Source organism: Anarrhichthys ocellatus, unplaced genomic scaffold, assembly GCF_004355925.1.
Source record: "Anarrhichthys ocellatus isolate YVR2014 unplaced genomic scaffold, GSC_Weel_1.0 scaffold106, whole genome shotgun sequence".
Lineage (NCBI taxonomy): Eukaryota > Metazoa > Chordata > Actinopteri > Perciformes > Anarhichadidae > Anarrhichthys > Anarrhichthys ocellatus.
Genome location: NW_022280136.1, coordinates 472,271 through 500,166, shown reverse-complemented (window position 1 = coordinate 500,166; position 27,896 = coordinate 472,271). Strand labels below are relative to the sequence as shown.

Genomic DNA, 27,896 nt, shown 5'->3' with positions numbered 1-27,896 from the left:
TATCGCACGATATATGGACATGACCGCGATCTTTTTTACGTTACCTAACCAACATGATGATTTTTGTTAACAGTGAACTTTTATTTATTGTTTTGGATGTGTGGTTTAGTTTTATTTATTTAGGATATTTAAATGGTCTTCACACTCAATTTACAATGTCTGAATATCTTTAAGAATTAAAAGTTCACTACTCTTTGAAAGGGTGTACTTGTATTATTATGCTATTAAATTATCATCAGTGGCATAAACAATAATATTGTCTATTGCAATTATTTCTGGGGCAATATATCGTCCATCTAAAGTAGATATTGTGACAGGCCTAATTATTTCTTTCGATTCCTAACTTTGTCCAGTCATTCCCGTTTTTCTACAAAAACATTTTCTTTATTTAATAATTTTATTGAGATTGAATTCTAGGGCACTGAACAAATGCTCCATATATCCTGGATACGGTTCTGTATCTGCCTGAACTAGCTGCGGTTGAACAAGGACAGATGTTGAGAGGATTACCTGGACCCTGGAGAAAGGTTCGATGACCCTGATGAGGTTCTGCTCCAGCAGGTTGTCGTACAGCGTGGTCAGATGGGTGCTGATGATGGGGTCATCCCTCAGCTCCACTTTGTACTCTGTTAGTGCCTTGGAGAAAGTGGGATAAATGGACAGTTGAATCACGAAAAAGGCCAAACATGCAGAAAGGCAGACAGTACAAACAGCAGTCTCATTAATAATGTTGTAATGGAAGATATAAATAGTTAACAGCTGCAAAAAAAGTCTGCATACAGCATGAAAACTCGAGACACAAACCTTTTCAAAGTCTGCCAGCGACCGGTTCTTGCTGGCTTGTGCCACACATTTCAGCGAGTCTGTCTGTAGAAACAGAATACAAACAAAAGGTTATAGGCACAAACATCATAAATATGTAAATACATAAATACAGTATATCCAGCAATGGCCATCCATCTAATCTAGTTAAATCTAACTTTCAATGACTGTTTCACTAAGCCCTGCCCCCTTTAGTCACTGTTGCTACACCTGTAGAGCTTTCTGTTCTCTGATGACTCAGTATGCAGTTGACACAGTTCACGATTTGAGTCATTTTGGAAACGTACATGGGTTTAGACAAAGGTAGACAAGGCAGCATCTTATTTCTAGAGGGCAACCATTGATTTTGCCCGCTGAAACTATAATTGTGCCTGGCAGATGTCCTCAGCTGTAGCCAGTTAGCTAATTAAGTTGTTAGCCCGCTGGTTCAAAACACCATCTCCGGCTTTTTAGTATTTCCAGTAGACTCGTTTTAAAACCCTAACCCTGTAAAAAAAAGGGCGTCAATATTATGATATTGTGCAAAAAGGATAAAACTGCATGTCCCAGCAGGCTTTTCTTTCCCTCTAACAAACTGTAACACCACACATTAACATATTTTGTTGATGACATGGTACTGGCCTTGGACATAACGTCTGGTTAAGCTGAAGCTAGTTAGCGCTAACACGCTAACGTTTGCGGCTCACTTTAGACCAGACAATAATACTGTTATTTATTTAGCTAGGAAGGTCTCATTGAGATACAAAATCTCTTCTTCCAGAGAGTCAAGCAGCAAGCAAGTTTTACATAAAATAATATTTCACATGCTTGGACAATTTTCATACATAAAAGCAGCACAAAGGAAACAGTAAAGGAAGCGAGTCGTACCGGCAACATCCATAACACACATTCCGCCTGAGTCGGAAGTTGCTGGTAAAACTGGACAAAAAGCCGGAGATTTAAGTGGTAAGTTCGCCAAACAATGTCTTGGCAATAGCACATTCGCGCCTGTGTTTGATTTCGGTTTTGGAAAGACACCACCCTCCACACGTTGGGCAACTGTCTTTCAGGGGAGGTTGTTTTTGAGTTAGAATTGAAATTCTTAGGAATGTTAAAATGCTACCTGTCTGCCAGCGTGCCGCAGAGCTAGCTTGCCACTGATGAGGGACTGGACATCCTCTGGCCTGAAACAGAAACAATACGCATCAGACCTGAGAGCCATTCTGGGTTATTAACACGTAGAGTCACACGTCTTACATTGAATCTTTTACACGCCGACATTCTATGAATAACGGCTGCAAACTGCTTGGATGTGACCCCGATAGTGAGTTGATCAGTGTGCCACTTACAAGTTGAGCATGATTTTGCAGAGCAGCATGTATTTGAGGGCTGTGATGGCTCGGGGGCTGTCGATGGAGTCGTAGCCCTCGAAGGCCTCGTAGAAGTAGGAGTAAGCCGTCTTCCAGTCCTTCTCCTCGGCTGCGTGAATGATCCCTGGAAACACCCAAACACACACACGTCAGGTTAGGTGCAACAGCAATGTTTTCAGAAATACATCCAGAGCGGCCTGCAGCCGAGCAAACAGATCCCTCACAGCGGTGTCAGTCCTGCCTTGTACCTGACTGCATGTCTAAAGCCGCTTGTAGCTTCGGCGGGCAGTAGATGGCGTTGGCGGTCGTCCTGGCGGAGGTGAGGGCGGCGCGGGCCTTGGGCAGGTTGCTCAGCCCGTGGTACGTCTTGCTCTCCAGCAGCTGCACCTCCACCAGCAGGGCCTTATCGTCCATCTTCTTCAGCTCCTGCAGCAGCTGGGTGCCTGCGGACGGCAAGTTAGGAGTCAACTTGATGCTTTTCAGTGCGTTCACTTCGTTTTTGGTTTCTAAAAGTGACAGATTTTCCCCCTGAAATGATGAGAACTAAAAAGCATCTCAAGCAAACATCCTCCAATCCCCTTTTTCTAATAAGTTTCATACACAAGGTTTCTGTTAATTCTCAAGAAACTGAAAAACAACAACTGCAGGAGACTCGACACTCACCAAGTTGTAGTGCCTCCTGGTAGCACTTTGTGTCGAAGTAGAGTGAGATGAGACGAGCCTGAGGAGAGACAAAAAAAAAAATGTCAGGGCCCGGTTGGACAACTTGTCTGTTTATGGGTCAGCCCATAAATAACAAATGCATGAAAAGAAATATGCAGCACAACGCTATACGTGTTCGTCACTTTAAAGTTTGGAACATGTTGTTGACCTGAAAACGAACGTTGCACACACAGGTAGGGTCGTTATGTTTCAAGGAATGGTTAACTGTTAAATTGCCAAAGCAACACATAGAGTACTGCAGTGCTTGTACTCATCTTTGTCACTATACAACCGATAGTTTAAAATAGCAAACATAGCAAATAATGCTTCAAGACTTCCTTTAGGACATAAGTGAGATAACATTAAACATGTTGGCTCGCACTTAGATAGTCTGGATCACTTTTTTCGTGAATCTACATGTTTGGGGTAACCGATTACACCCGCTGAGGTGGCAACAGTATCCCAAATACTGTCGTGTCAGATAAAGCAACCGAGGGATTCTTCCAACATTTCCCTCTGACCAGACGATTGGATACAGAGAAGGTGGGAACGTTCATTAGAAAGTTCACGGCTTTTGTTTTGGTGATGTTGGAAAGTACCGCTTGTCTCCGATGTTCTGCCAGTTTGGCATCAGCATCTGGCTCTGGACAGCTAGCTAAACCCAAACACTGCATAACCGACCTCTTCAATAGGCTACCACGGAGCCCACACCGTCACTAACTGCACTGCTTGAAGAAATAATCACATTTTAGGAATAAACTAAAAGGTGATTTGAGAGAGAAGCAAACAGAAGGGTCGACAATCTGTGTTTTAAGGGTATATCCAGGATGTTAAGCAGCAAAAACAGGTTAAAAAGATAAAGATAGAAGCTAAAGCTACAGATCACAGTATAAAAGTCAACCGCCACATCACCTGGTGATCGAGACAGAAGACAATGAAATGTAGGAACAACAATGTTCCTGTAAAGCTGGTAGGTCTTTATCCACTGTTACAATCACTTAAAAGTTAAAGCAGCATGTGTAGAGATTCCGTCTTCAGTAGCTAGCGTAGCATAGAAGTGCTAATTAACGCAGTGTTTCCCCCACCATTATATTAGGTTTACACAACGTTTAACCAGGACGAGCTCTAAATCCACTAAATCAGATCGAACATCAAGAATATCTGAAACACTTCATGAGAGTCTATGGAGCAGAGCCAGATAGTTGGAGGAACCCTTGTCGGAGCTGGCCGATGCTACACTATGATTGGCCAGTCTGCGTTCCAGGGGCGGGACTTGGTGAAGGGCCAATTGGTGAGATAAAGAAGAGTCTTCCAGTTACTCAGCTAGTGTTTATGAGTTGTTGTTTTCTTACATAGATAACTAAACCAGACAGCCGCCAAACAAGTCGATCATAATCTTGAGCCTGTCTGTTTGGGTTGCCGGACAAAAGGGGCGACAATGCAACCACAGACCCACAAATTCGGGCATCTTGTCGCAGCATTCTGGAGCCATATCTTGCGTAAGAAAGGCTTGTTTTCTCTCGCCCAAACCAAAGCAGAGCTCGAGAGGCTGAGCAAACCGCTGGGTGTGAACAAGCCCCGCGACACCATCACCACCACCAAAAGTCTCACCTCCAGCGCCTGTCTGAGGAAGGTCCTCTTCTCCACCTTGGCCCACTCTATGCACTCCAGGCAGAGCTCGACCTCCTGGCCCGTGGCGGCCTCCATGTCCAGGAACAGGTCCAGCAGGGAGCGGACCAGCCGGGCTGCCTTGGCCTTGGAGATGGAGTTGAGGAAGGGGCGCACATATTTCAGCAGACCCCCAAGCTCTGAGCGCGAGAGAGTGGGAGGAAAAGAAAGAGCATGAATGAATATAAAATGGTCCATCAGGGATTGTATCTAACCCTAGACTGAACGTATTCCTCACATATATCGTCCGACCACGAGGAGACATTTGCTGAATTTGACAAAGTGTGCATTTGATAAGAATCGCTGACTGCACCTTTAAGTGTCTTGCTGCTCAGCATCATCAGATCAGAGACAACAAACACAAGTCACAAATTGCTAAAATGTCAAGTGATGCTTGACACATTTTGTCAGTCTTTTCTTGACAGCCAATGAATCAAAATGTCAAGATGTGTTAGTAAATCCATCCAATTTGGACCAAAAAAATGTCAACACCTCAGCAACTTTAGAGTCAGGAGTCTCACCCATGTGGTAGGAAGACTGTAGTGCTTACAGCACGACATAACTAAAGCTGTGTGTGTGTGTGTGTGTGTGTGTGTGTGTGTGTGCCCACATCAGGCAGATCATGAGCGTCATGTTCCCTTACCTGCAGCCTGTCCCGTCTTGGCCAGCAGGCCGCCCAGCTCCAGGATGCTCTGCTCTTTAACACGCACCGCCTCCTCATCGCTCTCCTGGATGTCCCGCTTCACTACAAAACACACACACGTACGATTACGATGATGATGATGATGATGATGTAATCGGATACATATTGACATGAATCACTGTGATCTACGAGTCTCTAGAGACAAGCTTTGAGTCATTTTACATCATGGATAAGTTGAGTGGCAGCCAGCCAAGTGGCTAGCGAAGCTGTGAAATATTAGAGCTGTCATACTAAACAATAAACGATAATGACAGCTACATAACTAGGCTTTAATAGTCAACATATAGCATCACACGGTACATAAGCACACACTAAAGTCTGTGACAGAGTAGGCGGTGTTAACAGAGTCAACTCGGCTCCACATCAATTCCAATGTCGGCCTGACATCTGACAAGGCGAGTAATAGCTGCTAACGACGCTGGCTGCATGCCAACGTCCGCGAGCCCGCTGTCAATAGTTAATATCAAATGAATGAGTCGGGGCAGCTAGCGTTAGCTCGTCAGATAAGCTAGGCGGTGTGTCGCTAGCCAGCTAGCCCGCTGCTGCTGCTGACTCACTGTGCAAGCAACGAGAGAAAGGAGGCGGCCACCGCTGGGCTAGCTAACTAGGCGTAGCTTAGCTGCTAGCCGGCTAACAGCAAAAAGCTGACTAACTCAGCTGCTCCACGCGTGATGGATGGGTGTATAGCGTCCGTGTTTTAGCGTGTGGTTATGTCCTTCCTGGTGTCGCGTGGTGCCAATTATATTTACCTATAGAATGTAAGATATCGATAGAGGCATTCCGGTCTGTTCCAAGAAGAGACTGTGCTCTCTGAAACTCAGCCACTGCCGCGGCTGCCATCTTTCCTCTGCCTGCCTGCCTCAGCTCCGTGGTGGGCTCTGCCTAGCTGTTTTCCGGTCAGGACCGTTCACACGGTCGGGACAATGCCGCCCTCTAGCGGTGATGGAGGAGTTCTGCATGCCAAGAAGTGCGGGCACTTCCAAAGAAAAGCTATTGAGACTACTGAACTGTCTGGTTTACCAGTGATGATACATTACTGTATATGTCATTTATAGCTTATATGTAAAATAAATGTTTTATTGGACGTTACTGAATCGATCAGCTTGGAATTTGAAGGGTTTCCACGATTAATCCGGCAGTTATTTCCACTCAGGTTGTAACCGTGCAAAAATTTTCACAGTCCAATAACTGCTTGAGAAAATACCACGGTTCCACGGTATTTTTAATAACATTTGAATGACTAAAAATTGAATTTCAAACCTGATTTGAAAAAATAGCATGCAACAATGATGTTAACAAACAGTGATATAACCCTTGTCCTCAATAAGAGTTGCATTTCAGACAATTACAGCCTACTATGCTTGATATTGACATGCAGAGTATCAAATCAAGCCCAAGTAGCCATAAACGTGCTGGTAACATCATTTGATCCAACAGAAAGTGTGGATGCATTATTGACTGTGGATTTTGTAGCTGCAGATGACTGTACCTCCAATCCCCTAGTATTTGTGTAAAATTCACTCAGTTGAGCCAAAGCAAATACAGGGAAATGTTCCACCAAACTGATATAAATACATATGTTTGTTTTTTTTAGTCTCTATTTTAGTGTGCACTGCAATAAAGGCTTTGTGTTTTGGAGCTGGACGGTTGAATCACAGTCACATTAGTGGTTACTGTGACTAGGAGACAAACTGAAAATGGTGGAGTCACAGGCCAGACTCCAGAAAATGGGCATGATACAGTAAGACAGAACAAACACATTAAATATAAAAATAGTCTTTATTTCACAAAACAGAGAGAGAACAAAACGATAAAAAAAAAAAAATCAAATATCGTGAGTTAAGTCACTCATAACAGCTTTCACAGGACGATGGAGAGGTAGTCACAAACCTGAAAGCAGAGAAAATGACAGTTAAGTTGTGACTGAAAAGAATCCATCGGACACAAGTGATACTGCTCTTATTGTTGTTATTTTACCATGAGGGGAAACTGGGTCAGTCATGTAGCAGAGAACATATGAGGGCAACATGCCAGTATACACGCAATAATAAAAAGGAAACAAAAACAGTTGTTTTTTGGTGTTCCCTTCCTGAAACTTAAGACTGTGTCCTACCTTGCAGCTGATCATCAGGTTGGGAGAGCAGTCCGTGTCCAGAGCTACAGAGAAAACCGGGTTGTGGAGACAGTCCTCCATGTGCTCCGACACCCTGGACTCCAGGAGACTCCTCAGGACGTCGGGGGTGACGTTCTCTTTCTGAAGGCGTAGAACGTTAAAAGCAAAGCCGTTACTTAAGTCACTCGAACCCCGAGCTTTCTCTTCCTTTCTTTACAGGCTCTTAGCAAAGTCGCCACATCTTGAGCCAGGCATCAAATTATATTTTGCCAATATGTTGGTGCTACTCAAAAAAACACAACACTTTTTTTGCATCTTCAGATGTTCGATACAAATATCTGCGCGTGACTGAATATAGAATCACGTTTACGGAACTTTTTGACTTAGTAATGTTATCGTACTCCTGTTTGGAGGATGAACCTGCTTTAAGCTTTAAAACCACTGATGTAATTGCAAAAGTGTAATGTTTATGAATTAAAAGTATGCCGAATTAGCTATTAGCAGCTCCTTTCTGCGCCGCATCCATGGATGTACAGACAGCCGTCACTGGATTACTTTTATAACGAAGGAAACTAGCCGATTCTTGGGCAACTTCTGTCATATATATACTGTATGTCTGTGTGTGTGTTCAGATTTGGCCGAGTTGTGCAACAAACAGACCTTAGTGTTAATGTACAGTCCACAGGGGCAGGAGATGAAATGGCTGTTGATGTTCAAGTTGTTCCTGTGAGACAAAAGAAACATGCAACTCATAAAATATGTCTCGTTATCAACCGACTCATGGTATAAGCCAGCAGTGACAGATTCCGATATGTTTGCCTGTACAACTTATGGAATAACTTAGTGCATCTGAAAATAGATTTAAAAAAATAATCAAGACATGCTGTCTGTGACTGGTTTAAATTGTGTTTGTGCAACTTGAGATTTGTAGTTGAAAACGAGGAGAAACCCCATTTCTAAGACTCACGTGTGACATATGGGGCAAATAATATACGCGTCCTCCATCCCCTCCACAACAGACGATATGTACTGCTGCTCAAACTGCAGGTTCCTCTCGTACTCTTCAATAATAGACATTTCTGGGGCACAAAGAAAAGAACACGCAGAGTCAACAGGTTCTCTCTTTTTACAGTGCGTCGGCAGAAATATCTCAACCCAGCCGCCAGTGTGTTGTCACTTTGATCTGTGGGATTTCCATCTGTTTGAATATCTACAGTCAGGTAAAAAAAATAAATAAATACATGTATTACCATGAGACACCAGCTCCTGTTGGATTTCTTCCAGTACTGCCAGTTCATCGTACTGCTTCATGACATTGAACATCTGCTCGTAAATGAAAAGACAGCAGACTTCCACTTGATGAATTCATGTGAAGAGAGACTTATTATGAAATGTTATTTTTATTAAAAGGGTACAAAGGGTAGAGGTTAGCCCTCTCAGGACAGCTAAGAGTAACACAGAAAGAGACCCAAGAGTATAGTACACCTCGTTAGGGAGAGGAAAAGACTAACCGACCTCTGCCATGCTCTCTGGCCCCCACAGCGAGGGCAGTCTCCGGTCCTCGGACTGCAGGGCGGTCCACTCCTCCTCCATCACCTCCTGGACGATGATGGAGGCCCCGGAGCCGCTCCGCTGCGGGCTGTCTCCCGTCTGGCGATATCTCTCCAGCAGCCTCGACCGGCTGTTCTTTAGCCTGTCCACACAGCGCTGCGAAACACGTAATAAGAAGAAAACACAAAGGTGTTAAACTGACAAGAACCAGCGGCGCCCCAACATGCTAGCTGGCTAGCTAGCTAACTGTCAAGTTAGCATTAGCTAACTGTATTTCTCACCTTGCGGTACGTTTCCTTCCATGGCGAAGTAGTTCCTTTATAAAGTGAGCGGTGTCCGTGTAAAGCGTCCATCTTTACTGCTACTGGCGAGTGTAAAGTGACATAAATAAATAAAAATAAACTGGCTAAAACTGGGGGACACTTCTAAACCAAAACATCTCAGCTTTTTAACCACGTGACCCGGAACTTGACATGCGCTGCCTCGGCTTGCATGATGGGTCTTGTAGTTCTATTGCTGTTGAAAAATAGTTCCCACCAAAGTAGGAAGGAGTCAGAGACAGTTCAGGATTTCAAAAAATCTCCCCTGCCTTAAACGTGAAAATAGTCTTTTGCTTTTTCTGTGTAAATTTAATTTCTTCAAATGATGTAAATGATGTTTCAAAGCCTTATAGTGTAGACATAATTAATAATAATCCTAATAAACTCTTTATTTTTGTGTTGGCCTAAAAGTGGTCAAACATCGAGTCTAAAACTAATGGAATCAGCGTATAGATAATAATTAATCAAATGTAAAATCGTCTCTCTGCGTGAAATAATGTAGCTGATTGGTGATGTTAAAGACAGTAGAGGTGTTAACAGTACTGTATATATCTGACAAAATGTATATATATATATATATATATATACATATATACACCAACACAACTACCTCTGGCAACATTGCATCCATGCAACTATTGGTTTAATACAAAAATTTGGGACATACTAAACAAATCTCACTATCTCATAGGCCTACTATTTTAGCGTACCAAATAGAATGTTGTGTTTTTTTCAGACGCAGCTCCACACTTTATACTTTATGACATCACGAGTTCCAGACTTCCTTCTCTGGTTTCTAGGCTTTGAGAGAGAGTAGCTCGTGTTCACAGTTACTGACTAAACTTTCCTCGGTCCCGGAAATAACATTGGAATTCTTCACGTAGGAGTTTAACCGGTCGGCACGACGACTGAAAACAGGGAGCCGCTCGCTCGCACCTGACGCTGCTGCTCCGGGCCGTCTTGATGTGTGCCTTTCAGCGACGTCACACGGAGGAGGAGTCAGACGCGCCTCAACTGTGCGCTCGCTCGGGATCCTCGCAGACGAGCGCGTGCCATCACCTCGGAGCACTTGACGGGACTTTAAACCAACGGAAAAAAGGCTCGAAAGCTCGGTCCCCCAGGTGTTCTGAAGTGGTGAATGCATGTTGATATTCCTGCGAGGACCCGCTGAGCTGCTAACAGGTGTCGGTGCGCGCGCGCGCGAACCGCACGAGGAGAGATAGAGAGCGAACATGTCCAATGGGAAAGACGCAAATACTGCAGAACAGTGAGTACGGGCAACTGACACGGTGAAAAAAGTTACTCTTTCTCTAAAAGATTTCACATCTTTAACCTTTTCTTCGCCACCAGGTTGGAATTCTGTGGAAAAGAAAATAAACCTGCGCAGGAAATAATCGACTGTAATATTAAATTCACCAGGAAACGCTAAATTTAGTCGTCGTTTCCGTGTCTTCTTCTGACATAATGTTGTCACGAAATAGTCCCAACTCAAGACCGAGTAAACAACTCTTGGTAAACAGAACAGCTGACTGAAGACACTTCATTTGGGCCAGAATATTTAATATTATATTAATGAGAATATTTAGGGCATGCCACAGGTGCTGCAGTGTGATGATGCTCATATTGCTTCATGTGTTTTGTGGAAAAAACCTAACTTAAACTTTGAATGCGTTTTGCACAGCTACGTTCCCATGTTTGTGTTTGTGCTGCAGCTCCTCGCAGATGACTCTGAAAGAGTGCCTGGATGAGTGCATGGAGGCCCTGGACCTCTTCCTCAACAACCACTTCAATGAGAGCCTGGAGATGCTGCGGCCGAGGTAACAGAATTTACCCACGAGTCACGTTTGGCTCCACTGGAGGGCTTTGAACCGCGCTGTCTTGAGGTTCCTGTATACTGTTGTTTTGGGGGGGTTTAGCACATTCACGGTGGCCCGTTTCAGTATGATGTCAGCAATATTTGGGCTCGGTACTGAGGAAGCTCTCGTAGCCTGCGCTTCGTTTCAGCCGAGATGCACAAGGGTGGCCCCCGTCAGGCCTCTTCGGTTCTCCAGGATATGAGATGTTTGCTGAAGCTGACGCCCAAAGGTGTAACTGATCCGACAGCCAACAGAACGGCAAAAATAAACAGTGTGCACAAGATGTGACTGGGAATGGCAGCAGAGGGGAGATAGGAAGCATAAAGTGGCGCGTATATTTCCTCTTATCTTTTTCTTAACAGGAAAATACAGAAGGTCGCTCAGGAGCCGGCCTCTCGCCTCTTGTTTGCTTACAGTGTGATGTGTATTGATTACTGCCACTCCGTCTCCCCCTGTGTAGAGTGAAGGAGAGCATGTACCACGCTCTGATCTACGCCACGGTGCTGGAAATGCAGGCCATGATGACTTTCCAGCCTGATGACATCACCAATGCAGGAAATACCATGAAGAGTGCACAGGAGGTCTGCCAGAGGTCAGGGCGGTCACGTGGATGTGTTTTGACGGAGTATCATTTTATGCTCTAAAAGTGCTGCTACCTTTTGTCATCCCTCAGTCTGTGAGCCATAAGAGGCAAATTTAACACCAAAGTTCATTTACATGGCCCGATTTGACTGCGTTTGCATGAGAGGAGCCATTATAGCCTAGCGGCTGCTAAGATAGCGGAGCTGGACACATGTTGTGATTAGCGGATGATCGCTGTCAGCAGATATGTGGTTAGTGGGAAATAGCAACACAATTCATTTTTTTGTTTATGCTGAAGTATTGTTTGGTGTTTCAGGTTTCGAAGGAAGTCCCCGGTTTTGTCTAGCAAGTCAGTCGGGGCATCACTCACTGAAGGTAAAAAATCCACCCAAAAAAACAGGAAATGAAAAGAAAAGTGTAATTTACATAGATCTTTTTTTTTCCTTATTTCAATGGCGATAACATGTCCAGTTGTCATATATCCAGTTTGTTTTCAACAGGGTTTGATTGCTAATTTGTTGAACCTGCGGTATCTAAAAAAAAGGTCCATGCTAATTAGCTCTGTGTTGTCAACTTCTCCGTATCAGCAGTCCTTTTTTCTGTGGACTTGCAATTTTCCACATCAATCAAGAAAAGTGCTCTGTGAAGCTGAACTGAGGCGCAGTGACCCTTTTAAAGCCAAAAGCTAGCATTAGCATGCTACAGGGCTGTGACAGTAACAGTTGCCAGGTTGCCAATGGCAACACATTTTTGGCCTTTTTTGGTGCAGTAGTGTCTCGGCATCTTTGAGCTGGACAGCAACATTCTACATTAAAGCATGTATAACATACACATGACATGTGCACATGTCACACTTTCATTATTTAGCTAACGAATAACTGCAGAGTATCTTAATCACTCGAAATATAAGCCGACTAAATATGACGCCCTTATTTCTCAGTTCCAGCAACCTAAAGCGGATGCCTGGTTGCCTGGCAGCCACTTTTACAAGTTAGCGTTGAGCCTTGTGCTAAAATTGTCACAATGACAATGCTAACAGAGGGTTAGCATGCTAACATTGGAAAATTAGCGATTGACTCGGAAAAAAGACCGCTGAGGCTGATGGGAATGTCGCGAGCGTTTGCAAATATTTAAAGTGATTATGTTGCTAAATAGAAGGACAGGATCACCAAATTATTACAATTTATCCTGCAAAGGGGACATGAATGTCTGCAAAAAAATTGTTTTTGTTGCCCTATAGCGGTTGAGATATTTCAGTCTCGGCCAAAGTGGTGGACTAACAGACTAACAGAGCAGCATTGCTAACCCTAGAGCTATGCAGACAGTAACATCCGGGGCTGGGTCTGATGCTTTATTGCTTTTTGACTACGGTCATTTTATGTAATTTATTACTAAGTGTGTGTGTGTGTGTTTACGGGTGTGTTTTTGCAGTGCAGCTTCATGCTGAGGTGTGTTACGCCGAGTGCCAACTCCAAAGAGCTGCTCTCACCTTCTTACAGGTAGTAGTACAGCAGGCTAATCTGCTATTTCAAACTCATACCTGAACTGCATGTCCTTTTTATATACACATCTGTATATCCTACAGCACACCAAAAGTTCCCACATTATCCAGGTTTTCAAGACTGTGTATAATTCTTAAAGTGTCCCAGTGAATACATGGCATGAAAATTCTACGAGTGTCATCTTCTATTTGTGGAGTGAAATCTAATCCAAGCACCTTCTTTCAAAATCCTTCGCGCCCTCTTATTTATTCATGTCTTTCATTTTAGCAGGACGAGAACATGGTGAGTTTCATCAAAGGAGGGATCAAAGTACGAAACAGTTACCTAATATACAAGTAAGTAACGAGGTATTTTGGCGAATGTCGGTGGTGTGTAATGTTAATGTGCATCAAGACTTTCCAAAAGTATTTAATACGGTTATTATTTAAGGGACACCACCAATTCTGCCTTTCATAGTTTTGGAGGAAACCTTTTAAACAGTAACCGTCATTATTTCATAGTTTCATCTTTGTGTTTTATAAAAGAAAAAATTCCTACCTTTTTTTTTTTTAACTACTTACATTTTTTTCTCTGAATATTACCTCAAATCTTAGCTACGTAATGTTTAAAAAAAGTGAATTAAGCCTTCGTACAGAGTATCGGGTAGGGAGGTTATTAAAAAGAGATGCTGTTGAGTTGCATTATGGGAAATTAAGGATAAAGTGTGGGACTAAAAGTCAGGCACAGGGTTAAAAAAAATTGCCAAAGTACACTTTTTCCATTTTCTTTTCTCGCTGAGTCACATTTCATAGACAGTATTTGATTATAATGCTGAGCTCCGTTTTTAAACAACTGACATGGATCCCTTTTTTTTTGTTTGTTTGTTTTTTTCCATCCAGAGAACTGCATTCCTTCATAAAATCTCACCGCTTTCTCAAAGGACCCAGCCACATGCACTTAGAGGGAGGAATATCATTTGGAATAGGGGCGTTTAACCTGGTAGGTCAGCAGAGCAAAGTGTCCTTTAATCACCATCGGTTGACTGTGTGTTGTGTGTGATCGTGTTGTCCTCTTCATTCACAGACACTCTCTCTATTTCCTCCACGGCTACTCAAAGTTTTGGAGTTTGCGGGATTCTCCGGAGACAAGGTGCGACGCGTGCATTTCCTCAATTATTTCACTCATTCACTTGCGCTCACACTCATGGATTTATTTTTTCTATATGTGTGGTGCCGTTTTAGGAGTACGGTCTGTCTCTGCTGCACGACGGTGTGACGGGGATGAATCTGCGCTCCATGCTATGCGCTCTGCTGCTGCTCTGCTACTACACCTTTATCATGTTCATTCTAGGTAGTGCCGGACCTCGTCCCCATCGCAGATTCAGATCGTTCAGATTCAGATCGTTCAGATCGTGCGATAACCTGCACGACATAACGTATCGTAACTCTGTTTCTGTCCTCTCAGGAACGGGCGAGGGAGAGGTGACTGAAGCCGAGATGCTGCTGAAGCCTTTCCGTCTCCGCTACCCAAGGGTGAGTGTCAATGAGGATTGATATTAACTATCTATATATCGCTTTCTCTGAAAAAAAAATATCAAAGGTGCTCTATAACAAAGATGACTCATTACAAGCTATGCTAATGCTTTAGCTGTGGTAGAGCGGGGTTGTCCTTCAATCAGAGGGTCAGTGGTACGATCCCCGGCTCCGCGAATCTGTGTCGATGTGTCCTTGGTCAAGACACCCCAAATTGCTCCCGCAGGCTGTTTCCTGCGGTATATGGTAGCCCCCTGCCATTGGTGTATGAAAGGGTGAATGATGACATGTAGTGTTAAAGCTCTTTGAGTGGTCGGAAGACTAGAAAAGCGCTGTACAAGTACGGTCCATTTACCATTTCAAATCAGGTGGCAACCTTCGGTTCTGCCGACTGAAGCCGATGCAGGTGGGTCTTAACATTTGTAATCTCTCTACTGACCAGCAGGGGGCGACTCCTCCGGTTGCAAAAATAATCAATATTGTATAGAAGTCTATGAGAAAATGACTCTACTTCTCTCTTGATTTATTACCTCAGTAAACATTGTAAACATGAGTTTATGGTCTCAATCTCTAGTTTCAAGTCTTCTTCAATACACCATGAAGTTAATTTAGTAAATGATGGTCCATTTAGAGTCAAATAGACTCTAAATATAAAGCAGGGTATGCTTCAGGGCGTGGCCACCTTGTGATTGACAGGTCGCTGCTGCTACCAGAGCTGTAGACAGCGTCTCTACGTCACTCCTCTGCCGTCCAAATATGTTCACTGCTTGCAAAAAAGACGGCGACGGCCAAAATGCCAAACTCGAGGCTTCAAAACCGCCGACTACAAACCAATGGGTGACGTTACGACGGTTACATCCACTTCTTATAGACAGTCTATGGTTTGGAAGTGTTGTGAATGTCTAGTGGCTGGATGAAAGCAGATCGGGTTATATTTGCATAGTGTATATGTGTTGTATATATTTTTTTGCTAACGTTAGATATACACACAGCTAACATTGGTTGCCAGATCACGCTAAAGTTCGGATTTGTCCGACTGAAAAATGCCATTTTAGTGTCAAAATGTTCGGAAGATATTTGGCTTGTGAAAAATGGGTCCAATGTTTTCTTAGGTGACTATGGAGCGAAAGAATCGGTCATAATCCATTGGAGTAAATAGACCCGGGAGCTGCTGCTAGTCTCCCAAGGGGCCGGGCAGTAGTGAAACCCACCTGACACGGAAACAGGAAGCTGACTCTCATTGGGGTGTTTCCTCTCTGAACCATCGCTGGTGCTATTCAGCTTCAAATGTGGCCTCACAGACCGACGTCATGAGAGCAGCTACCCATTATCTCTAACGAATGTATTCTTCAGAGGAGTTAGCCATCACAAGAAAGTATATTTAGCTTTGAATGTTAGCATTTTGGGTTTGGGTGATACGTTTTTAACAATGAAGAGCCAGAGACGGACGGAGGAAGCTACCGTAGCTTCCTAGCTGTATGCCGACAACCAGTTTGATTTGACCGTCCTCTGCGTTAGGAGACCGGAGTATCTGGTATATTGATGTATTTTAAATAAACTGTAATAACTTGTTATCTGTTAATACATTTATTAAATGGGGAAAATGTATAATCAACAAAATCCCAGATGCGAATAAACCGTCCAGTACAGAGGAAATGGACTATGCTAGCTTGTTCGCGGCTGGCTATTGCGTTAGCTGTTAGCTCGCAATGCTACACCGACTAGCTTCTAATCTAGAACCATTGGGACTCTATATCAGTGGTGGGCCGTCAGGGGCAGCAAAGCCTTCTCTGCTGGCCTAAACAGAATCACAAAGTTAAAGCTATTTCATAATTTAATAATTTTTAACAAATACACTACATGTATTCAAATTTTTTTTTTCCCATTATCTTATTTTCTCATTGCACAGCTACTGTCTTCCTCAGTTGCTCTGCTTCCAGTGCAGCTTTTTTTAAGTAGAGCTTTTGTCCAATCAGATTTCACCTCTGTGTCTCTAGGTAAGAACAGAGGCCCGAGGCCTGCAGACTCACAAGTGAATCGCTTTGCAGTTTAAGTGAATGGGGACGATATTGTTGATTGTCATAGTGTTCAACCAATCAGATCTTTAGTTTGACATGTTGGGCGTATTCTCTGACGTGTCAGAGCCTGCTAGCTGGCCTACAAGTACGTCAGCATTAACGTGCAGCTCAGTTTTCAGGTGCAGCTCTGCAGTGAGGTGCAGCGTGCGCTGTGATTGGTCAGTGGGCGAGCACGTGACTATTGGAAAAAGAAACTTACAGTAGCCATCAGAGGCTTAGTCGGAGTAGTAAGAGTTCAAATTGAAAGATATGGAAGAAATTATGACATATTTTGCATTTTTGCCCGGTGTCTCCTACGTGAGCACAGTCCACCGAAAACATTATATTTCCCACAATTTAAGCTTCTGCATTTTCCAAATGCACTAGTATTATTCAAAGGTATTGTTCGGTTCGTAAGCCTCGTACCGAACGGTTTAATACGAATACATGTATTGTTATACCCCTAGCAACAAATAATAACCCGTAGCTGTGCCGTCATAATGAGGTTACTAGGAGGTGGTTCAACTGTAGTAGGACAGCACTGAAGGCCCAGGTATAAAATGCACGGCCCGCCACTGCTGTATATTGTCTGGCAAACGGTATACAGTATCCCCATGTAAACTCAGCCGGTCTGAAGACTCCTCCTACCTCACTGAATAAAGTATGTAAATCAAGTTTTTTGAGGCTGCAGGGGTTGTGCAACAGATACATGACATGGTGAGAAGGCTTGTGTAATAACAATATTACTGGTTGTGTAATACATGCGATTTAGTGGTTATGATGTGCTTCAGTACACGTTGCTTTGTTTACATGGTCGTTTTCTTTATTAGTACTTGTGAGGAAGCTACATAAGACGATATGTCACGTGTGCAGCATTTGAGTGCAAGACAAATTTCTCTACGGGGACATTAAAGTGTATTGTAGGGCTGGAGGATATGGCCCATAATATAATCACGATATGTCGTTTTTTATATTGATTGATGTCAATATTTATCAGGGTATATATTCGATAATAATAATGCTCAATTTACATCTTTAAGATTATTCTCCTTAGAACCGATCCTTAAAGAAACCAGATGATGTGTTATGGTTTATAATATGCTGCAACAAGTCGGCTGCAGCAGAGGCTACGACTTATCGGATGTTCGTTTATTTTTTTGTAAAAAAAGAATATCAAGATGGCCCAGTCCTATACGTATCATAACCAAACATTTTGCTGGCTTGACCAGGCTTTGAAAGGGAACTGCGATTATTTTACACTTAAAGATTAGATTACTGGTCGCGAGTAATGCCTCCAACGAAAAAATTGGGAACGAGTTGCATTATGGGAAATGCAGGATCCAGTGTTTTTGGAGCTTCGCCCATACTAGGGAGTAAAAGTCGGTTGTTGTTATTTAAGTTTGACTTATTGTCATCTCATTTTTGTAGTTTGGACCCTCATTTTTGCCAATTAATGACAATGCATTGATTGTACTCACCTATGTAATGGCCGAGATTTCGGTACACAGCAGCATTGCAAAGTCAGACTGGGCAACTTCCTGGTACAACTTTGTGGGTCAAAGTTGTACGTGCCATTTTTATGCTCGCTTACACATTTCTTGTGCAATGAGGGAAAGTGGTTCAGATGATCTGGATAAACACCATCGCTTTCTTTCCCCGTCATACTTTGTTTTTCCTACATCTGCGTGGTTAAAGTCAGTACAGAGTTATCATAAATGTTTAAAAAAGATCCTTATTGCCAGTAGTTTGTACTGTTTGTATTACATTTATTGTGTTCTCTTTTCTCTGGGTGCCACCTCGTTCCTGTAATCATTCTATTTTTACACCTTCATTGTGTCTCACTGTATGTCGGCTCTTTCTTACGGATCCCTCCTTCCACTCATATTGTTTCTCTTTTCTTTCCATCGTCCAGTCATCGTCCCAACCCTGTTTACTTTTGTCCGACGCTCGCTCCACCTTCCCCTCACGCAGTCCCTTGTGCACCCTGCAGTCCTTAACACCGTGTATCCTTCATTTACACATCACTCCTGCCATTCCACCTGACTCACATTCTTGTAAAATCACAATCCCTGTTCACACTCCACCTTTTACCTACATGCCTGCCCATCCCAGAGAACAAACTCAGTGCTCTGACACAATGTGTACCAAACCCCAATGGAAATGTCGTGGTTAAACACTGCCGAGAGTAATTGCAATACAACAGGTCTGCCTGCAGATAGGTGGTTATTTAACACACAGATGATTAACATGTAACACTGGAGCCTCCAAAACATATATTTATTTCTTTAATTTCTTTTATTTAATTTCCTTCTTTTTTTTCTTCTGTCCAGGGAGCAATATTCCTTTTCTTTGCAGGCAGGACTGAAGAGATCAAGGGGAACATCGATGAGGTGTGTTTCATCAAATGTCTCAAATGTTTCTAATGGGAAGCATTAACGACAAAACATGTTTCCATTCAAACAAACATAATGTCAAATACATTGGAAAAATACTATTTAAAAATTTATGAATTAATTGATGCAAAAATATATGTATACAGTTGTGTGAAAAAGTGTTTGCCCCCTTCTTGATTTCTTATTTTTTTGCATGTTTGTCACACTTAAATGTTTTAGATCATCAAACAAATTTAAATATTAGACAAAGATAACACAAGTAAACACAAAATGCAGTTTTTAAATGAAGGTTTTTATTATTAAGGGGGAAAAAAAATCCAAACCTACATGGCCCTGTGTGAAAAAGTGATTGCCCCCTAAACCTAATAACTGGTTGGGCCACCCTCAGCAGCAACAACTGCAATCAAGTGTTTGCGATAACTGGCAATGAGTCTTTTACAGGGCTGTAGAGGAATTTTGGCCCACTCATCTTTGCAGAATTGTTGTAATTCAGCCACATTGGAGGGTTTTCGAGCATATATGTATATACTGTATATATGTATGTATGTATGTATGTATATATATATATATGTATATACTGTATATATGTATGTATATGTATATACTGTATATATGTATGTATATGTATATACTGTATATATGTATGTATGTATGTATGTGTATATATATATACATATATGTATGTATATGTATATACATATATGTATGTATATGTATATACATATATGTATGTATATGTATATACATATATGTATGTATATGTATGTACATATATGTATGTATATGTATGTACATATATGTATGTATATGTATGTACATATATGTATGTATATGTATGTACATGTATGTACATATATGTATGTGTACATGTATGTACATATATGTATGTGTACATGTATGTACATATATGTATGTGTACATGTATGTACATATATGTATGTGTACATGTATGTACATATATGTATGTGTACATGTATGTACATATATGTATGTATATATGTATGTACATATATGTATGTATATATGTATATATGGGTCTGAATACTTTCCGTACCCACTGTAAATACAACTCAAGGGTGTGGCTCACTACGTCCCAAACACATGCATCGCTGAAACCTTACTATGTAAAACACTGTGGACTCTTCCAAACAGTTTGAGACTGTTTACGCAGAAGTGTTCAATTCATCAGGACTTTTTCTACATTTTCAAGAATTCAAGGTAACACAGGGTGACTGAACTGGTACACAAAGGGTCATTTTAGGGGGCGAAGTATTCCTTTAATGTGGCGTGTGATGAATGCTGCCGCTGTGCTGCCAGGCGGTGGCACTCTTTGAGGACGGCTGCAAGGCCCAGCAGGCGTGGAAGCAGTTCCACCACATGTGCTACTGGGAGCTGATGTGGTGCTTCACCTACAAGCGCGCGTGGAAGATGGCGTACTTCTACGCAGACCTGCTGAGCAAGGAGAGCCGCTGGTCCAAGGTACAGAACCCGGAGCGGGAGTGAATACAAACCTGAGCATCGAAAAACATCTTGAGAGACAAAAATGAGTGACTCCTGTCTTTGTGTTTTCTCCCTGCTAGGCCATGTATGTTTACATGAAAGCTGCCTACCTCAGCATGCTGCGTGAAGACGAGGCCAGGCCTTTTGGGGAGGACGAGGTTGAGCTCTTTAGGTAAACACACACACACACACACACACACACACTGTAACTGTTGCATGGCATATCTCAGGAACACACTGCTGTTGTCCTGAGGCTCATGACATTCTTACAATTTTACCAAAGTGAGGCTTGTTCACGTACCTGTCTGTGTACTTTGTGTGCACCTGGAGGATTAAAGAGTGTATTTGCTGGTGGGAAGCTGCATCATCTCTGGCCAACACTACAATGTCTTCTACCAATTCTAAAATGAACTGGAAGCCAAAGTAACGACGTCATTACAGGTGTTAGACGGCTGTATGTAGTTTTGTGAGCAGTACGTTACCACTTTTTCAGCATCCTGGGAAGAAAAAAAAGCTCCGTAGCTTGGCAATATTTCTTAAGCGATAAAGACGGTTTTAACTGTGCTGTTAATGTATGATAAACCCACTGGACACGAACTGTCAGCACCAAACAGCACTGACGAAGTTAAAGCAAGTTACCGGTGAACATAGTGGAGCATCGATATTTCCCTGAGGAGCTGGTGGAGACCAAAAAAGTTGGACTTAAATTCGTCAGGCGGACAGACACGCGACTCCAAATGAAAGCTGATGTTGCTCTGCGTCTGCTGGATGTGTAAACTGTTAGCCTACATGTTTGGTGTAAGGTGTTAATATGTCACTTTTCTGTTGACACCACCCAAGTACCAAGTAGCCCAAATACTTTTTTTTGTTTTTTAATTGCCAAAATTCAGTGTTTCTTAAATGTGGGTACTAGTGACCCAAGGGCTACTTTAGAGCAGCGGTCCCCAACCTTTTTTCCGCCATGTACCGGTTTCATGTAAGACAATATTTTCACGGACCGGCCTTCAAGGTGTGGCGACCGGCATAATAAAAAATACAACTCACCATAATGCTGAATCGGTGCAAAGAACTCTCCAAAGACATTTGTTTTTTACTCATTTTCACCAGCTTGTGGGCTTAATTTTTGAGGTAACGCATCACGTGACTGAGACAAACGTCTTGACATGTGTCAAGACGCACAGGCGGATGTAATTGGGAGAGAATCAAAATAAAACATCTTTCAGACTCTGATAATCAATAAAATGGAAATAATATAAGTTATTTATTCTTTCTGTGCGGCCCGGTACCAAACGCCCCACGGACCGGTACCGGCCCGGGGGTTGGGGGACCACTGCTTTAGAGTACTGCGGTGTATGTGAGATCTTTTTTTTTTTAATATGAAATTTAAATGCAATATCCTTAAATAATTCTACTATAATAACTGCAATTAAAATAAGTACATATAAATTCGATTACCACCATTTTTTATTCTTATTTTTTAAACCGCTTCAGATGCAATCACATTCACAATTACATTTGTTTAGTTATTTTTTGTGCTGGTCAAAGGGGCACATCATTGAAAAAAACTGCACTAACTCGTGCCACGCCAAACCCCACGCGTTCTTCTCAAATCTGTCTTTCTTATTTTCCTGTCTCTTTTAGACTGGTGCCCACCTACAAGCAGAAGATAGCAGGGAAGTCCCCCCCGACCGAGAAGTTTGCCATCCGCAAAGCCAAGCGCTACAAGGTCCACTGCCCGATCAGGCTGCCGGTGCCGGTGTTGGTAAAAGCTTCGCACAAACACTCAAAATGTGCGTTGTGTTTTACTCCTCTGACGCGCGTCCAACAGCATTCACCGTTTCATTACAGGAGATGATGTACATGTGGAACGGTTTCAGTATGATCAGCAAGCGACCAGAGCTGACCGAAGGCATGATGCAGACTTTGGTGGAGGCGGAGCGCACCCTGCTGGAGTTTCCCAGTAATCCAACTTCTGTTTGCCTAGAAATGTAACTGTAGACAAAGTGAGATCACTTGACACATCTGGGTGTCCGCTGCGCTGATGACGTCTGCTTCCTCCTCTACAGACAACGAGTATTCGGTGGACGACCGCAGTTTGATCCACCTGCTGAAGGGTCTGTGTTTAAAGAACCAGGGTCTCCTCCAGCCTGCAGAGGAAAGCTTCGGCAAAGTGTTGTCCAGGTGAGCTCCGGTGGATTCACTTCAAAAACACTCGAGCTGTTCCCCTGCATGCAACGCGAAAAACGGTTTATCTTCTGTGAACAGACAAAACATCACTTTGTGCACTGCAGGTAAAAAACCTGGATTCAGCACACTGACCATACAGTATGTCCTGAAGTCACTTAACTGTCAAATGAAACCCATAAATGGGTCCAAAGTCATCTGTAAAAGGTCTTTAAAGGTCGACTCCATCTGCTTTTCTGCTGTTAGCGAAAAGCAGCGACATAGGTTAGCAAAGTAAGCTATTATTGTCAATGGAGTTTGTGGCTTTCTGACAGCCCTTTCTGACGGGGAGCCAATGCCGTTCTATTGCTTTCTTCAAAGCCACAAGGCTCCATTGACAAAAGAAAACAGAAATACCTTGCAGAACCTAAGCAGCATGTTTTTGGACTGTGGGAGGAAGCTGGATAGAACCCACGCTGACTTGCCAACTCCACATCAAAGGCCCGTCCAACCCGGGAACCGAACCCAGGTCCCTTTTTGATGTGTGGTGACAGTGCTAGCCACCACACCACCGTGCAACTTAGGATAATTGATGACTCTAAATTGCCAGTTGGTGTGGATGTGCGCGTGAATGGTTGTCTGGCGACCTGTCCAGGGTGTACCATGCCTTCGCCCAATGTCCGCTGCGATCGGCTCCAGCCCGCCCAACTCCCAAACTCTCATACGGCATTACAGGGTATGGACTTCATCCCTTTGTAAAATGTAACCGTACGTTCTTCTTCGTGTTTGCTCAGTGAAAAGATGATCCGGTTCGACCACTACCTTGTGCCTAACTGCCTGATGGAGCTCGGTCTGCTCTACATGGACCAAGGCAGGAGGGACGAGGCTATTAAGATACTGCACAAGGCCAAGTATGTAACTCCCTCACAGCAGCTACTAGTGAGATGACCGAGTGGAATGTCATTTGTCATTCTTGTGCGCATATAACATGCATTCAATACAGAAATGCAGTACTTTAGTTAGTTGTAAAGGTGCCAGTACTTTAAACCAGCAGTTTATTTTGTAGTATTAAACCAACAGGATGGAGAGAGACTTAATTCCTTTGCTCAGGTAGACATTACTCCACTATCTCTTAGCATAGCCAGTAGTTGTTTACTGCTATATTAATGTTCTGATTTTGAATTTAGCACATTTTGGAATACACACGTATTTGCTTTCTTGCAAATAGTTACTTGAAAACATTAATAACACACTCAGGTCTGTGCGGTAAATGCAAAGCAGCAGCTGGTTAGCTTAGCTTAGCATAAAGACTGGAAACGGCTAGCCTGGCTCTGGTAAGAAAATCCGCCAACCACAGCCATGAAATAGTTTTGCACAATAACCCCCTTGAAAGAGAGTGACTTGTTGTCATTACAGTTCATTCTTGTACGTACCACAAACTAAATACGTGCTAAATAGTGAGCTTTTGAGATGTTGGTAGGTCGATGTTAGCTTTGGCCACAGCTAAAACTAGCCATTTCCCCATGTGTCCAGTCTTTATGCTAAGCTAACCAGCTGCTGGCTGTAGCTTCATAACACATCACAGACATGAGGGGTATCAATCTTCTCACCTGCCGCTTGGCAAATAATTATATTACCCAAATTGCTGAATTATTGCTATAAAATGTTCTTTATAAAATATAATTATCCCCATATTATTACCTATTATATTTATTAATTGTGATTAGAATTATTTCACCATCAAAGTTTTTATTTCAGGACTGCTTGGACAGGATAGTACTACAACGTACAAGGAGTGCCGTCTCCTCCTCGGTGTATAGCCAGTACAGGAACACTAGAGGTCGCTCTCTGCCTAATGAATCTACATCTGAGAGGCCATCCACACAATGGGGGGGGGGGGGGGGACTTCACATAAGCACACCTTCTGTCACACTTTAACCTCCTCCACTGTTTCTGACCTGTAGACTCAACTACAAAGAATACTCGATGGAGTCCCGCACCCAGTTCAGGATCCACGCCGCTCTGGCCAAACTGAAGGCCGACCCCGGTGAGGACACTCGCATGTAGGACGACTGGAAAAGGCTCTTCACACTCTGGACTCTCCATTTCCCATCATGGTTATCGCTGCTCCAGTTATACCCAGTTGTTGATTTTTAACCTATATTCAACAAGTGCATGCTGGGTATTTTATCACTGTGTTCAGGCTTAGCATTTTAGTTCTACACTAATATCACAGGACAAAGGTATAACCTGTTTAATCCCAGACAAGAGCTTAAAAGTGGAGGGAGTGTGTATATACAATACAGGTTTGCATTGGAAATTTAAACTCAATTTGAATCAGTTGATTGAAAGACTATAAATATGTAATGTAAGAGATGTTATTTAATCAAGTGTATAGTAACAGCTGTATTTTACTGTATTAAAAGAGCTCCGATTACATAATGAAGTAACTTCAGCTGGCTGGGAATGATTTATAATTTCAACTGCAAAACACATTCGATACAAACTGTTTTTGAATCCAGAAGTTTAGAAAATAGTTACCTGGCTTGATATGACAGATAACTAGTCGGCAGCCAGTACTCTATGCACCGTCATTCATTTCTCATTCTGTATGCAATGGAAATGCAAATTACTGACGGACATACTTGCGCCCTCTTGGTGTGTATTTATCAAAATTTGTACTTTGTATGAAACAGTGCGTGCACTTTCCAAAAATTTCAGTATGTATGCAACATATTTTTGCAGAAATAAATTCATATAAATTGTCTTTGTCGTAAATGCCAAAAGTACCAGCATTCTGTAGTTTGGGATATCTATCTTCCATAAAGACAATATTTTTAGACAACATGCAGTCTGTACAGAAATTCATTTATTTCAGTGAAGGCTAAATACATAGAGAAATGAACATGTGCTTTTTTTTACAGAAAAAAGTGTTTTCTTGAATCCAGGTCATTCCAGATGCCATCAGGTAAAACAAGGACCAAGCCGTTATACTCTTTAACAAATGTCCCTCAGGGCGCAGCATGCCTTCCATCTTCATTAAATACAGTTAGTTATGTGGGAAACGGCTCAGTCCAAGACTACGAGGAGGCAGCAGGAGGTGTGATGGGGGCCGCCGCCTGCTCCTCTTTCAGTCTGCGCTTCATTAGCTTCTTCTTCTTCTTATCCTCCGTTTCTAACTCTGCGACCATCTCCAAGAACTTGGGGCTGCGGGGGTCCACGGCGTAGCCAAAGCGCTGTCTGGCCTCGGCCAGCAGCTTTGCGCGGCGAGTCTTCTCCTCCTTCAGCTTGCTCTTGGTGTCGCGCTTCTCCCGGCGCCAGTCGGCAATCATCTTGGGCATTTTGGCCATGTTGGCTGTGATAAGTTTCTCTCTGCGATGGGAGAGGACAAAGATTAGCATAACAGATGTTAATGTGGCACGTGATGTCTCCACAGCTATGAGGTGGACTGCTATGAAATGTGGCACTGTTCATGGTCCTCGCAGGATGAACCGTTGTAAGTAAGAGGAAGAATCAGGCAATCAAAGTTATGAGTATATTTGGGTATCTTGTTGCCCAGTCCATATTATAATCACAATAACAAACAGTCAAATAATACATAGCACACAAACATACATGATTATAAATACCTGTATACACAAAGATATTTATTTGGGACAATGCACATTAATAAACGTCAACTGAACACATTTATTTTTTACTTAATCGCAAGGAAACATGTGTTTGTAAGAGATTTTAAGAGACTTATCAATACCTGAAAATAAAAGGATAAATGATGTCTGACAGTCCCCAGCTATGTGGAAGAGAGTACCGCTACACGTTTCTTTCCCCTTTAAACAACATGTCCTCAAAGGTACCAAGCTCCAACTTATATTTCTAATCATTGTTTAGCAGCAGGTGTCTAAAATATCACGATAAATGATCTAAAATAAGCTCTGACGTTCTGTGACTTTATGCTAGTTGAAATTAGCGCTCCTCCGTCAGGGAATGTTAATGAGGTCAATGTTGTGGACAAATCCTCGACCTCTATTGGGTGCTGGTTTATCTTTCGCCGTATTCTCTTAGCCCCAGTTTGTGCCTCCCACATATTTACCGTTACATAACGAGAGGTGACTTTATTACGTACACCCTGCCCGGTAATAATCGTGCTAGCACAGAACTGTAGCGAGAGAAAAACGAACCACGGTCTGTCCGATAATTGACACATTAGCTACAGTACCTTTAGCATTACTTACTTTGCCAACCGCTTTTCGGATTCCACCTTCTCCTTGGCCTCGATCTTCTTCAGCATTACCTCTAATGGAGGGTGCCACTCGTTTTCCTCTGCGATAAGCTTGTCCAGCTGCTCGTGGCTGGGCCACAGCGAGGCAGGGTCGATACCTGACGCTGAACCGTACCGGCCGAATAGCTTCCTGTCATACCGGCCCGTCTTCTGCCACTCGGGCGTCTTCTCGCTGTCCTTGTCGGGAATGTATGGCTCGCGGAGGTTCAGCTTTAAAGGTTTGGGGTTGTAGGACGCTGTCTGCAATAGAATCCCGCTTTGAGAGTCCGCGAAAAGTACAGTTTTTGAACATGAAAGTCCCTTTAAAGTCCTGCATAACATTGCCGTCCTCTTGCACAGCATGGACGCCGCCATTTTTTGTTCCTCCACAAGAAGGACCCTGCGAATACACAGAGGTGTCTACCGGAGTGCCTGTTCATCACGGTCGGTGAGTCATCCTATGTTTGTATAGCTTTCAATTATTAAATTTTGTCTTATTGGTAAAGTTAAAGAGGTTTACTTTAAAATATTGCATCGAATATAACCAGCAAAAAAATACATTAGGAGATTTAGAATTGATATTGAGTATTCTTGCACTTTGTCAAGATGGCACCAAGATAAGAAGGCAATTTAATGTCTTATGTACCGATGAGACATTATTTAGAATTCCAATTTGTATACTTTTTGTTTCTATATAATATATATAAGTACTTTTTATATGCACCCATAAAAGAGATTGCATTAGACAAATCTGCATATGACATTAAAATAAAAAAGGAGGAAAGTTGTGCTGAAACCATTCATCAATTAGTCTAGTTGATCGACAGAAAATGATTCAACAAT

General features: G+C 42.7%; 4 protein-coding genes across 6 annotated transcripts in view; 1 reads left to right on the top strand and 3 right to left on the bottom strand.

Annotated features, from left to right (window-relative positions):
* The window catches only part of LOC116399241 (26S proteasome non-ATPase regulatory subunit 11A), a 9,221-nt gene extending 3,086 nt beyond the window's left edge, over positions 1-6,135 (bottom strand). The window contains exons 1-9 of one of the 2 annotated variants that reach the window (XM_031876243.1): positions 5,994-6,135; positions 5,185-5,286; positions 4,485-4,681; positions 2,835-2,892; positions 2,420-2,614; positions 2,151-2,295; positions 1,925-1,985; positions 805-867; positions 511-636 (exon numbers count right to left, since the gene is read on the bottom strand). In XM_031876243.1, coding sequence (XP_031732103.1) covers positions 511-636; positions 805-867; positions 1,925-1,985; positions 2,151-2,295; positions 2,420-2,614; positions 2,835-2,892; positions 4,485-4,681; positions 5,185-5,286; positions 5,994-6,084 — 1,038 coding nt within the window. In that variant the 5' untranslated portion in view covers positions 6,085-6,135. The remainder of the gene's footprint in view (positions 1-510; positions 637-804; positions 868-1,924; positions 1,986-2,150; positions 2,296-2,419; positions 2,615-2,834; positions 2,893-4,484; positions 4,682-5,184; positions 5,287-5,993) is intronic. The other variant, XM_031876244.1, reaches the window with a different exon arrangement.
* Positions 6,136-7,004: 869 nt separating this feature from the next.
* On the bottom strand, positions 7,005-9,406 carry rpain (RPA interacting protein). The gene is made up of 7 exons (XM_031876246.1): positions 9,190-9,406; positions 8,873-9,064; positions 8,608-8,680; positions 8,325-8,436; positions 8,018-8,081; positions 7,358-7,498; positions 7,005-7,134 (listed from the first exon to the last, which is right to left on the bottom strand). The coding sequence occupies exons 1-7, from the start codon at positions 9,259-9,261 to the stop codon at positions 7,105-7,107; spliced, it is 684 nt and encodes a 227-aa protein (XP_031732106.1). The 5' UTR covers positions 9,262-9,406; the 3' UTR covers positions 7,005-7,104.
* Positions 9,407-10,228: 822 nt separating this feature from the next.
* Positions 10,229-25,558, top strand: LOC116399227 (tetratricopeptide repeat protein 39A). 2 transcript variants are annotated; one of them, XM_031876205.1, is made up of 18 exons: positions 10,229-10,495; positions 10,941-11,045; positions 11,545-11,676; positions 11,983-12,041; positions 13,098-13,165; positions 13,439-13,503; positions 14,047-14,146; positions 14,231-14,296; positions 14,389-14,497; positions 14,612-14,679; positions 19,067-19,126; positions 20,447-20,608; positions 20,710-20,801; positions 22,271-22,391; positions 22,478-22,589; positions 22,696-22,810; positions 23,587-23,703; positions 24,757-24,859. In XM_031876205.1, the coding sequence occupies exons 1-18, from the start codon at positions 10,461-10,463 to the stop codon at positions 24,857-24,859; spliced, it is 1,689 nt and encodes a 562-aa protein (XP_031732065.1). In that variant the 5' UTR covers positions 10,229-10,460. The 2 variants fall into 2 exon arrangements, with proteins under 2 accessions (XP_031732065.1, XP_031732064.1); XM_031876204.1 differs by having other exon boundaries at positions 10,231-10,495; positions 13,436-13,503; positions 24,757-25,558.
* Positions 25,559-25,643: 85 nt separating this feature from the next.
* gadd45gip1 (growth arrest and DNA-damage-inducible, gamma interacting protein 1) lies at positions 25,644-27,646 on the bottom strand. Its single transcript, XM_031876215.1, has 2 exons — positions 27,028-27,646; positions 25,644-26,164 (listed from the first exon to the last, which is right to left on the bottom strand). Exons 1-2 carry the CDS (start codon positions 27,426-27,428, stop codon positions 25,873-25,875), a joined length of 693 nt encoding a protein of 230 aa, XP_031732075.1. The 5' UTR covers positions 27,429-27,646; the 3' UTR covers positions 25,644-25,872.
* Positions 27,647-27,896: the final 250 nt, after the last annotated feature.

What these genes read in the sequence shown, in the direction of transcription:
- rpain (XM_031876246.1), bottom strand. Translation starts at nt 9,261, where the DNA reads ATGGACGCTTTACACGGACACCGCTCACTTTATAAAGGAACTACTTCG. An exon ending in ACAGGAGCTGGTGTCTCATG is followed by an intron (nt 8,437 to 8,607) that starts GTAATACATGTA and finishes TTTGTGCCCCAG; the next exon opens with AAATGTCTATTATTGAAGAG. An exon ending in GACTGTACATTAACACTAAG is followed by an intron (nt 7,499 to 8,017) that starts GTCTGTTTGTTG and finishes CTACGCCTTCAG; the next exon opens with AAAGAGAACGTCACCCCCGA.
- LOC116399227 (XM_031876204.1), top strand. Translation starts at nt 10,461, where the DNA reads ATGTCCAATGGGAAAGACGCAAATACTGCAGAACA. An exon ending in GACGCAAATACTGCAGAACA is followed by an intron (nt 10,496 to 10,940) that starts GTGAGTACGGGC and finishes TTTGTGCTGCAG; the next exon opens with CTCCTCGCAGATGACTCTGA. An exon ending in AAGATACTGCACAAGGCCAA is followed by an intron (nt 23,704 to 24,756) that starts GTATGTAACTCC and finishes TCTGACCTGTAG; the next exon opens with ACTCAACTACAAAGAATACT.
- gadd45gip1 (XM_031876215.1), bottom strand. Translation starts at nt 27,428, where the DNA reads ATGGCGGCGTCCATGCTGTGCAAGAGGACGGCAATGTTATGCAGGACT. An exon ending in TCCGAAAAGCGGTTGGCAAA is followed by an intron (nt 26,165 to 27,027) that starts GTAAGTAATGCT and finishes CTCCCATCGCAG; the next exon opens with AGAGAAACTTATCACAGCCA.